Source organism: Henckelia pumila, chromosome 2 (genome assembly GCF_033568475.1).
Source record: "Henckelia pumila isolate YLH828 chromosome 2, ASM3356847v2, whole genome shotgun sequence".
NCBI classification, from domain to species: domain Eukaryota; kingdom Viridiplantae; phylum Streptophyta; class Magnoliopsida; order Lamiales; family Gesneriaceae; genus Henckelia; species Henckelia pumila.
In genome coordinates, this window is record NC_133121.1 from 29,999,513 (window position 1) to 30,010,814 (window position 11,302).

Consider the following 11,302-nt stretch of genomic DNA (forward strand, 5'->3'; position numbering starts at 1 on the left):
GGTATTTTATTGTGTTTATGAGAATTATATATGTTGCTGAATATTTTCATTAATTGCAGCATTTTCGAGACTGAGATACAATTGAATAATTCAGCCATTAACTCATTTGAGATGGATTTAAGGCTGCAAACGGAATTTTCCATATGGCTTGAACGATACGTAATTAATATATATCCTCCTCTAATGCAATTGTTAAATATTATGTATGCCATCTAAAAATATATTTGACTTCAAACTTTTACCTAAATAGGTACAACAACTGGGAGCAAATCTGTCGGACAAATGTCTGAAAAATATTGCGTTGGGTCCATTACGTAAAGTAAGATCATATAGTGGATATTTTGTCAATGGTTTTAGATTCCACACTCTACGCCACAGTGCAACAAGGTCTACTAGTAATTCTGAAGTTACAGTAAAAGGTTCAGTCAACAAAAACAATGAGATAAGTTATTATGGTAACATAGAGGAGATAATCAAAGTGAAATATCCTGGGTTACCTATAAAGCATATTGTATTGTTCAAATGTGCATGGTTCGACCCAACACCGAAAACTGGAACAAGACATCATCCAAAATACCAAATGTTTGATGTTAACAAGAACAAAAGACTGAATATCTATGAACCTTTCATATTTGTAGTCCAAGCTTCTCAAGTTGTTTATGTTACTTACCCAAATGTCAAAAGGTCAACAGATGAATGGTTGGGAGTGTGCAAGATGCAACCAAGATCATATATTGAAGCACCTCTTCCCAATGTTGTGTCGGTTGTAGATAATGAATTTCAGAATGAGGAAATCGGACATCATATCATCGACGTTGAGGATATAACCACATCTTTTGCGCTAACAGATGTTGAAATCTTGTATGAGGAGATAGATGAATTAGAGGAGTTTGATGAAAATGAATTGGACATCGTTGTATCAACTGGAGATGAGGATGGTGAAGATGACGATGTGTACTCTGATGATGATGTTTTAATTTGATAAGTTTTAAGTAGATATGATTATGAATGTTTGTCATATACTAAAAAATTAATGTGTGGATGTTAATATTTATATTTGGTTAGAATGTATTTTAATATTTTTATCGTGCATGATGATCGTTGTCATACATGTATTTGAGTTTGTTCATCAGCACAGATGGCTTCAGAAGGTTCCCATGATTCTAGGATCTTGATTGTTGCCTCGGGTAGAAAGTAAGTCACATTGTTTTGTTTATATTTACTTTTTAAGTTGTTTGAGCATTATTTTTTTTAATTATTATATGATATATGTGATGTAGGTTTTTACCAGACAGCCATAAAGTTTCGGCATTTATCACTGACAAATTTGCTAAGAAACAATGCATGGGGGGTTACACGTGGCGATTTGTGGATACTGCGATGAAGGCTTACTACTGGGGCGAGTTTGTGGTAAGATTAGTGATTAAAAAATATATGTTATTAACTAGTTAAACATTTTATGGGTATTCAAATATTTATTTAGTTGCTTTGAACTGCAGAAAACATATCGTTGGCGTCCTGATCATGACGCTCATATTAAGGATATGTGGAAAAGTCTTGTAGCCAATCAGTATAGAAAAACACTTTGCAATTGGCAAACAAAGCTGAACCCCCCACTTGGGGTGAATCTCCAGGTTTGGAACAATTGGAAGGAAATCTGGAGGTCATCTGAGTGGCAGAATAAGTCCGATAAAGCGAAAAAGAATAGAAACACAGAGCCTGAAGGGCCCGGGACAGGGGTGGTTAAACACATTGAAGGTTCTCATTGCTTTATCGAACATTCAATTAAAATGGTAAGTATAAATTTATGTTATGATATATCAATGAATTACACATGTATATACACACATATGTGTCAATATTTCTAAGCATCGTTAGTTTTGAAGCGTGAGGAGTTGGGCCGCGATGCAAGTGCTTATGAGTTATTCAAAACGCTGCATCAAAAAAAAGATGGCACGTGGGTTGATGCTAGGTCTAAGGCTGTTGATGTGAGTTTGATAATTAATAAATATTGTTGAATTATGCATTTTATTTTTTTACAGATGCAGTTGTTGTAAATCAATTTTTTTTAACCGTTATCCTAGGACGAGATGAATGCTCGGTTTCTTGAAGCATCACAACATGATGCTGATGGTGGGTCAACACAGAACCCAACTCCAGATTTTCAAAATGAAGTCTATATATTGGCTGTTGGTGGGGCTAAAAAGAGGAAAGTGTATGGTATTGGCTCGCAGGCTGAGCTTTTGTATCCAGAAGCTATGTCGGGACGTGCCACACGCACACGTACTAATTTATCTATGGAGGTGGCTGCCGCTAAAGCTGAAGCTGCCGCTGCGACTTCTAAAGTTGAGGAACTTACAAAGGAATTGACTAGTTTGCAGAAGCAGGTTCGTTACTTGATGGAGCACGCACTTATTGATCCTCATTCCATCCATTCTTCGAGTTTTCGTGATTATGATGATGATAGCACACATCCGTAGTCTCCTTAGATATGTCTTGGTTACTAGACTGTTTTTTGTTAGTATTGAAGCTACTTTGTGCGTCGCAATACTCATCCCATATTTTGATAACTGAATTGCATATATTTTGTGGATTGTGGCCACTATGCTTGCAAGTAAAATGCTGTGTTTATATTTTTGGATGATGGATTAATATATTTTGAATGTTAATAGGTGGTGTAATGTGTTAAACTTGATAGGATTTTATGTATATCGTGATTTGAGAAATGTTGAGGTTGTACTGCATTTCAATTAAAATTGTGTTGAGTAGGCTAGGGGAGGTAAAAAAGGGGTTGGGTGGGGGATTTCATTCTACATATAACGACGGATATTATTAATCTGTCACTAAATTTAATGACGGAAATTGTAATATCGTCACTAATTTTGGTGACCGACGGATATTTATATTTCTGTCGCGATTTTAGTGACAAATATAGGAATTATGTCGTTAATATTTAATGACGGAAATATAATTGTGTCGCAGATTTTGAGACAGAATATTAGTTCTGTCGGTAATAATATACGACAGTAGTTAGGAAGTTGTCGCTAATATTTTACGACAAAAATAAAATTTCCGTTGCAATTAACGACAAAATGTCATTTTCTGTCGTTAAACAGGTCCGCGACGCTCAATTCTCTGACGATCAAAATTCTGTCGTTGTTTTGTCGCTAACGTCAATTAGTGACAGAATAGCGACAAAAAAAGTTGTCGTTATTGGCATTTTTTTTTGTAGTGCGCGACGCTCAATTCTCTGACGATCAAGATTCTGTCGTTGTTTTGTCGCTAACGTCAATTAGTGACAGAATAGCGACATAAAAAGTTGTCGTTATTGGAATTTTTTTTTTAGAGTATAATCTTTAAACTTTATATTTTCAATTTAATAAGATAAAAAAATACTTATTATTTTTTAATGTAAAAATTGAGGGACTTTGACTGAGAAAATATGAAAACTAAAAAGACATTGTAAGGCCTAAAAATATTAAGTTACTAATTTTGAAATTTGTGATTTAAATTCTGGATTTGGGAAAAATATTAATTGAAAATTTATGGAAATTAGAGATTTAATTTTCGAGCCGAAAATATTTAATTTGAGAATTTACGGATATTTGAGAATTAAATGTCGGGATTCTTAAATTAAAAGAATAAAATATTTGGGTTGTATATTTATGAGATTTAATATTTTTATTATGAGTTTGGATATAAAAAGGATCTATTTAGAAGCAAATAATTGAGGAAGAATTGATTTGCAAATAACCAAGCTCTCAGGGACCAAAATGCAATTAGGCATGTGAGTGGGATCACACGTGTGATACATATATGAATTGGTATAACCAATTCATTCCACTCAGCAAAATAAACGAAGGGAAGCAGAAACATTGAAGAAGAAGCTCCCATGGTCGATTCCTTCATTTCAAAAATTCATAGAACTCAGTCCGGCCGGTAGAATTTCAAATTGATTGTATATTTGCGATCACGGTTTCGAGTGCTACACTTTGATGTAAGTTTGGCTAAATTTTAAGATGGTTTAATTTTAATGATATTTTTAGAATTAAGATTTGATTGTATAAACGTGTTCTAGTATATACGACGATAGTATATTTAAGTCGGTTCGCGAAAAGATCGTCGTTTGGACATGTTTTTCATTTATTGAAGATTTTCTGAGAATTCTGAATTTATGTGCTGCTGGAAACGTGTATGAATGCTGGAAATGAGTATGAAAATTAGATTATTTGATAGATAAGATGTTGTTTATGATTTTGGAATTACCGAATTCGAGCCGTTACGCCGTCAGTTCTTGTTTGTCAAATTTCTGAAAAATGCAAGTGCTGAATTTGAATGTTTAGTGATGAAATGATATTGATATGAAGTAGATATCAATGTTTGAAGGATGTATAAGTTGTTTGAATTAATAGATAGGACTTCTCGGTGCCGGTTTGTAACCGATACGATATCGATTTGAATGTCGGTTATATTGACAAGTTTTGAAGTGTTTAAGCAATTGTGAGATTAGATGAGATTGAATGCTAATAAGTGACTTATAAACACTTCAATTCAGATTTAAGTTGAAATGTATCGAAGTCGAGTCGACGAGTCCGAAAGTGACTTGAAATGAGCTTCAAGTTGGACACAACTAGATCTTGGAATAGCAAGAAGGTTTGAGCAGATTTTTGTGGAAGCTTGTGTGATCAGAAGTTACAAGAGTTTTGAGAAGTAAAGATCAAGATCAAGGTATGATTCGACATTAACCTCGACAGGTAGAATAACTCGAGAACGTGGTGGTTTTCGAGTTTATTAAATCACATATATGCATGATTAGGTATTTTACTTACTCTTATATGATCTATATGAATTACTTGACTTAGTTGATTTGATTGGTTGATATATGAGTTGTTTAATTTAAACATGATTACTTGTTGAGATTGATGATTGATAATTTATTTGTGATTGATGAGTTTAGATTATTTTGAGTTGTTGAGTTGTGGTAGATTGGTTATAGAGTTGAGAGTAAACTTCTTGAGCCACAATTCTTTCGAAACCTTGAAAACAGAATTGAAAAAAAAATATTGGACGTGGTGAACGTGCATATGAGAGGCTAGAGATCTGACTTGATTTATTTTTGCCACGGTTCTCAATATAGTGTTCACAGTCCAGGGAATACGAGATTGTTACCACCTCGAGCGGGAGCGTAGGTGGGAGGCTTGATTTTGGGCCTTATTATATTCCCGGGATCCCAACGAGATGATTTTTGAAAATATCGATTTTGTGAGACTTAAATCCTTTAACCCTCGACTTGTCTTTGGGTCTTTATGCTATTAAATGAATTTTCTTTGAAAGATATTCGACAGGTAAGGGTATAAGGAAATGATGATTGTGATAGTAGATCACTTGTTTGAGTTATATCTACTTGATTTATATAAATGTCTTTCATACTGAGATTTATTCTCACCGGAGTTATCCGGCTGTTGTTTTGCTTGTATGTGTGCATTGCATCAGGTTGAAGAGTAAGCGAGTCAGACTTGACATGGAAGCTTGAGATTGAGAAATTTAGAGTGGAGACTCGGGTGATAGAAGAAGTTTATGTTCTTTTGTAATGTCAAGCATGTTAGATTTGGAATCCAATGTTGATATGTTGAATTCATTGTTTTAGTTTATCCTTTCATGTTTTGACGTTTGTAGTAAAGGCTTGAGACTAGACTTTAATCTAGATGTTTATGTTGTTGCTACCCTTGAAATTTAGTTGAGTCATTTTGGTAGAATCTACATGTAAACTTGAGTTGGTTTATATGAAGAAATGAAACTTATCTTGTTGTAGCATCATGCTCTTCTGATTATGAAGATGTTTGTACTATTTATATAATGACCCTTACCGATTGGTTTATATGAAGAAATGAAACTTATCTTGTTGTAGCATCATGCTCTTCTGATTATGAAGATGTTTGTACTATTTATATAATGACCCTTATCGAGATCACCTACTAAATAGAACTTAGGCATGCAATTAACTTAATCAAACAGTAAACCAGAATTAAGCTGCGGAAACCATAAACAATATACAATCCCAAGGAAAAGAATCTGCAAATACCCAAATAGTTATACAACCAAATCGAACGTTGTATCAACTCAATACAAAAGAATAAACCTAGACGAAGCTCCAGCTGGCCAACCACTGCCTAGCCCCTCTTGGATCCACCCGCCTCGTCCAATCGCAAACCTGCCCCATGGAATAAGGTGTCCAAAAACACAGAGTACAAGACGTGAGCATAAAACGCTCAGCACGAGAGTATGAGTATACATGCATGCAAGTGTACCGTCTACTGACTGGAGGTCAAGAATCAGATAACAAAGATAGACCGGGCCCTGGTATGTAGCACGTTGTGCCGTCGCTTTAGGAGGTGGCTCACATGCCGAAAATACCAGTGGATACGTGGGACCCAAATTGATGGAAGTCCGTCTACTAACAGAATAGGGTAAACCCTACTAACAGACATCTCAAACGAGATAGCTCAAGATGTAAATGTATGCAGCATAAAATCATGGCATATAAATCATGCAGTCACATAATACATGCATACTCAGTCAGGATATCTCGAACAGTACTTTCGTACCTCAAATACTAGGTGCGCTCTACCAGCTCTAGGTCTACGCCTATAATCCGCACTACACTGCCAAATGATACTAATATCATTATAGTGCTCTAAAAGATACTCTTAAATATTTTTAGGAAGCAAAAGCTATATCTTCGTCCGTCGTTAGCCCTTTGCTGTCGATTGCCTCAAAACTAGGCCACAGCTCCGCTACGACGCCTGGATCGCTATGCCACTTCCGGATTCCCAATGGGACGCCTAGAATGCCCTAGATCTAAGCTAGAAGGCTGAAGAAACGAGAGAGAAGAGGTGATTGGTGCGTCTGAAAGTGAACCTTGGCACCCCTATTTATGGACCACGAACGGAATGTCCGTTCCTCATCGTTGCGTCCGTTCTGCCTGACAAACGTTGCTTCCGATGTCCCATCAAGTGCGTAAGCAATGACGCATTTCAGATGGCACAAACGTTGCATCCGATCCCTGGATGTTGCGTCCGTTCCTTCTGACCCTCCGGACCATTTCTGATCATTTCGGGTCTAATCCCGGATTCCGTTAATCCATTAAGAGTTCCCTTAATCATGTTAATTGGATTAATTAGCAATTACTCACTAAAACTGGGTTTGGGCTACTACATTCTCCCTCACTTAAGATATTTCGTCCTCGAAATTAGATCTTAAGTACTGAATGTAAAACAAGATGCAGAAACATTTTTTATTCAAATCAAACATTTACAGAGTTTACAACAGAATACAACTCGAAAAGAAAATCAAAACAACTCAGGATGTTCTGTACGCATCCTGCTTTCGAGCTCCCAAGTGGCTTCTTCAGTATCTCGGCGCTGCCACTGAACTAAAACCAGAGGAATGACTTTATTCCGCAAGACCTTATCCTTATGATCCAGGATACGAATAGGTCTCTTAACATAGCTCAAACCCGAATCCACCTGAACTTCAGACGGCTGCAGAATATGAGACGGATCTGACACATACCGTTGCAACAGAGATACATGGAACACGTCGTGAATACTGGACAGATACGGTGGCAAAGCCAGACGATAAGCCAAATCGCCAATGCTCTCTAAGATCTCAAACGGACCGATAAACCCGGGAGACAACTTGCCCTTGAGGACAAATATGAGAATTCTGCGAAAAGGTGACACTCTCAGAAATACTTTCTCCGCAACATCAAACTGCAGAGGCCTACGCTTAGCATTAGCGTAGCTGGCCTAACGATCCTGTGCAATCTTAATCCGTTTCTTGATCTGATCAACAACATCTGCTGTCTGCTGAACTAACTCCGGTCCTTCAGCCTGTCTCTCCCCCACTTCTTCCCAGAAGAGTGGAGTACGACAACGTCGCCCGTACAACGCCTCAAAAGGTGCCATTCCAATGCTAGTATGATAGTTGTTGTTGTTCGCGAACTCAATCAATGAAAAATGATCTTGCCAGGCTGAACCAAAGTCCATAGTGCACGCTCGAAGCATATCCTCCAAAGTACGGATAGTGCGCTCTGATTGACCATCTTTCTCCGGATGTTAGGCCGTTCTCAAACTAAGAGTAGTGCCCATCGCACGCTGAACACTCCCCCAAAACCTAGAAGTAAACCTGGGGTCTCGATCGCTGACAATGCTCACAGGCACTCCGTGAAGTCGAACGATCTCCTGATTATACAACCGTGCCACACGATCTACAGATTACTCTCGCCTATAGGCAATGAAATGCGCTGACTTGGTAAGTCAGTCCACCACAACCCAGATAGCATCACAATTCCTTGAGGATACCGACAAATGGGTCACAAAATCCATCGTGATAAGCTCCCATTTCCACTCAGGAATAGGCAGACTGTGAAGCAAACCTCCAGGTCGTCGGTGTTCTGCCTTGATCTGCTGACAAACCAAGCATCTCGAAACATACTGATACACGCTGCGTTTCATTCCCTTCCACCAAAATCGAGTACGTATATCCTTGTACATCTTGTTACTCCCCGGATGAATACTCAACTTAGTGCGATGTGCCTGAGACAAAATCTCCTCTCGCAACTCCTCATCCTCCGGAATCACAAGCCTACCAGACAAACACAGAAAACCATCTGACTGATAGTGAAATCCAGACGTGCTACCCTCGTTGGCTAGACGAGCCAAATGTTGGGTCTTTGAATCAGACATCTGAGCATCCCGAATCCGCAAATAAAAAGCTGGCTCAGATAATATCGCAAACATCTGGATACTCTGCATACCTTTCTTGTGCTTGAAGGTATACCCTGAAGAACAACACTCTCCGATCGCACTAGACATAGAACAATTCTGAAGTGCGGATAGTCGCACCTTGCGACTCAAGACATCAGCGGTGAGATTAGCAGCTCCCGGATGGTACTTAATCTCGCAATCATAGTCCTTAAGCAAGTCCATCCAACGTCTCTGCCTCATGTTCAACTCCACCCGAGTGAACAAATACTTGAGACTCTTGTGGTCGGTGAAGATCTCAAATTTCTCGCCATACAGATAATGATGCCAGATCTTCAAAGCGAACACAATGGCTGCCAACTCCAAATCATGAACTGGATAATTGTTTACGTGCAACTTCAACTGTCTAGAAGCGTATGCGATCACATGCCCATTCTGAGTCAGGACACAACCCAACCCCTGAAGAGAAGCATCTGTGTAAACCACATACCCTTCATATTCTGACGGTAATGCCAACACCGGCGCAAAAGTCAACCGTCATCGAAGCTCACAAAAATTCTCCTCACACTCTGAGGACCACTCGAAATCAACACCCTTACGGGTAAGCTTCGTCAATGGTCGAGCTAGCTGAGAGAAGTTCAGAATGAAGCGACGATAATATCCTGCTAGACCCAGAAAACTACGGATCTCAGCAACCGTCGTCGGACGCGACCAATTAAGCACAACCTCAATCTTGCTCGGATCAACAGAAATCCCCTCCCTGGATATGATATGGCCATGAAAAACCACTCGATCCATCCAGAACTCGCACTTACTCAACTTAGCGTACAACTGCTCATCCCGAAGAGTCAGCAGTACCAATCGCAAGTGAGAAACATGCTCGTCCGCATTACGTGAATACACCAAGATGTCGTCAATGAAGACCACAACAAACTTGTCCAAAAACTCCCTGAAGACACGGTTCATCAGATCCATAAATATAGCCGGCGCGTTAGTCAATCCAAAAGGCATCACTAGAAACTCGTAATGCCCATAGCGAGTACGGAATGCAGTCTTGGCTATGTCCTGATCTCGGACTCTCATCTGATGATACCCAGATCTCAAGTCAATCTTAGAGTAAACCGAAGTACCCTGCAGCTGATCAAACAAGTCATCAATACGAGACAAAGGATACTTGTTCTTCACAGTAACTCGATTAAAGCTATCGGTAGTCAATGCACAACCTCATAGACCCATATTTCTTCTTCAAAAAGAGAACAGGAGCTTCCCAAGGAGATACACTAGGACGAATGTATCCCTTGTCCAAAAGATCCTGTAACTGATTCTTCAACTCACGCATATCTGACGGAGCCAGATGATACGGTGCTCGAGAAATAGGCGAAGTACCCGGCATCAACTCTATGCCAAACTCGACTTCCCTAGTAGGAGGAAAACCCGGAATCTCATCTGGAAATACATCTGGGAATTCATCCACAACAGGAATACTCTCTATCCCAATGCTCTCAGCAGACAAATCAACTGCATAAATAAGGTAGCCTTCCCCGCCAGACTCTAGAGCTCGACAGGCTTTCAAAGCTGATACCAAAGGCATCGGGGGTCGCGCTCCCTCACCATAGAAAAACCAGCTATCACTCCCATCCGGATTAAAGCGTACTAATCTCTGATAGCAGTCCACTGAAGCTCGATAGGTAGTCAGCATGTCTATCCCCAAAATACAATCGAAGTCATCCATCGCAAGAACCATGAGATTCGCTATCAGAATGTTCCCTTCGAACTCTAAAGGACAACCCATCACTAGACGCTTAGCCAAAGCAGATTGACCCATCGGAGTAGAAATAGAAACTACTACGTCTAGTGCAATGCATGGTAACTTATGCCTCTTTGTTGGAAAACTGTGTTCAGATCAATTAGAATTGATACCCGGTGCAGCGGAAGTTTAAAAATTTATTTTATTAATATGGAACGATTCCATATCTGGGTATCAAAACTTTTACGATTAAATTGTGTAAGTAAAATAAATAATCACAATTAAATATTTTACCTTAAAATCTCGAAGCGAGATTATGGACACCAACAGAATTTAATCTGCTCTTGTTGTATATCCCTGGAACTGATGAACGAACGTTTCTTCAATCAGGTCCACGAATAGAAAACAAAACCCTCTGATTGACTGCACTAGAAATCAATCAGAAGTTTGCGTAGAGAAATCAGATTGTAATTTTTTATAAAACTCACAAGCCGAATTTTCTCCGAAAGGGACAGAGGATTTCGAAAATCCCCTTCAAATATTTAGAGTGTAATTTCGAAAATTATAAGACACAATGTGTTTGATTTTCGAACCCAACACCTCTATTTATAAATAATTTCTAGTTATAATTTTATCAAGACTCTAACTCCTTAAAGCCCACAATCCATAACTTAAGCCCAACAAGCCAAGCCCGTTGTTATAGAAATTAATATAAAATTCATCGTGACTCAGATTGATAAACTGATTTCACCAATGTGCACAGAAACCATTTCTGCATCTTTTAGAGTCA

The 11,302-nt window shown here is 38.7% G+C and overlaps 1 protein-coding gene across 1 annotated transcript; it reads left to right on the top strand.

The window, feature by feature from the left end:
* The first annotated feature begins 1,138 nt into the window (after window positions 1–1,138).
* LOC140877449 (uncharacterized) lies at window positions 1,139–2,480 on the top strand. Its single transcript, XM_073280986.1, has 5 exons — window positions 1,139–1,194; window positions 1,281–1,410; window positions 1,500–1,793; window positions 1,887–1,988; window positions 2,085–2,480. Exons 1-5 carry the CDS (start codon window positions 1,139–1,141, stop codon window positions 2,478–2,480), a joined length of 978 nt encoding a protein of 325 aa, XP_073137087.1.
* The last annotated feature ends 8,822 nt before the right edge of the window (window positions 2,481–11,302 follow it).

Coding starts and splice junctions, on each gene's coding strand:
- LOC140877449 (XM_073280986.1), top strand. CDS start 1,139: ATGGCTTCAGAAGGTTCCCATGATTCTAGGATCTTGATTGTTGCCTCG. Junction 1,411..1,499: donor ACTACTGGGGCGAGTTTGTG/GTAAGATTAGTG, acceptor TTTGAACTGCAG/AAAACATATCGTTGGCGTCC. Junction 1,989..2,084: donor CTAGGTCTAAGGCTGTTGAT/GTGAGTTTGATA, acceptor CCGTTATCCTAG/GACGAGATGAATGCTCGGTT.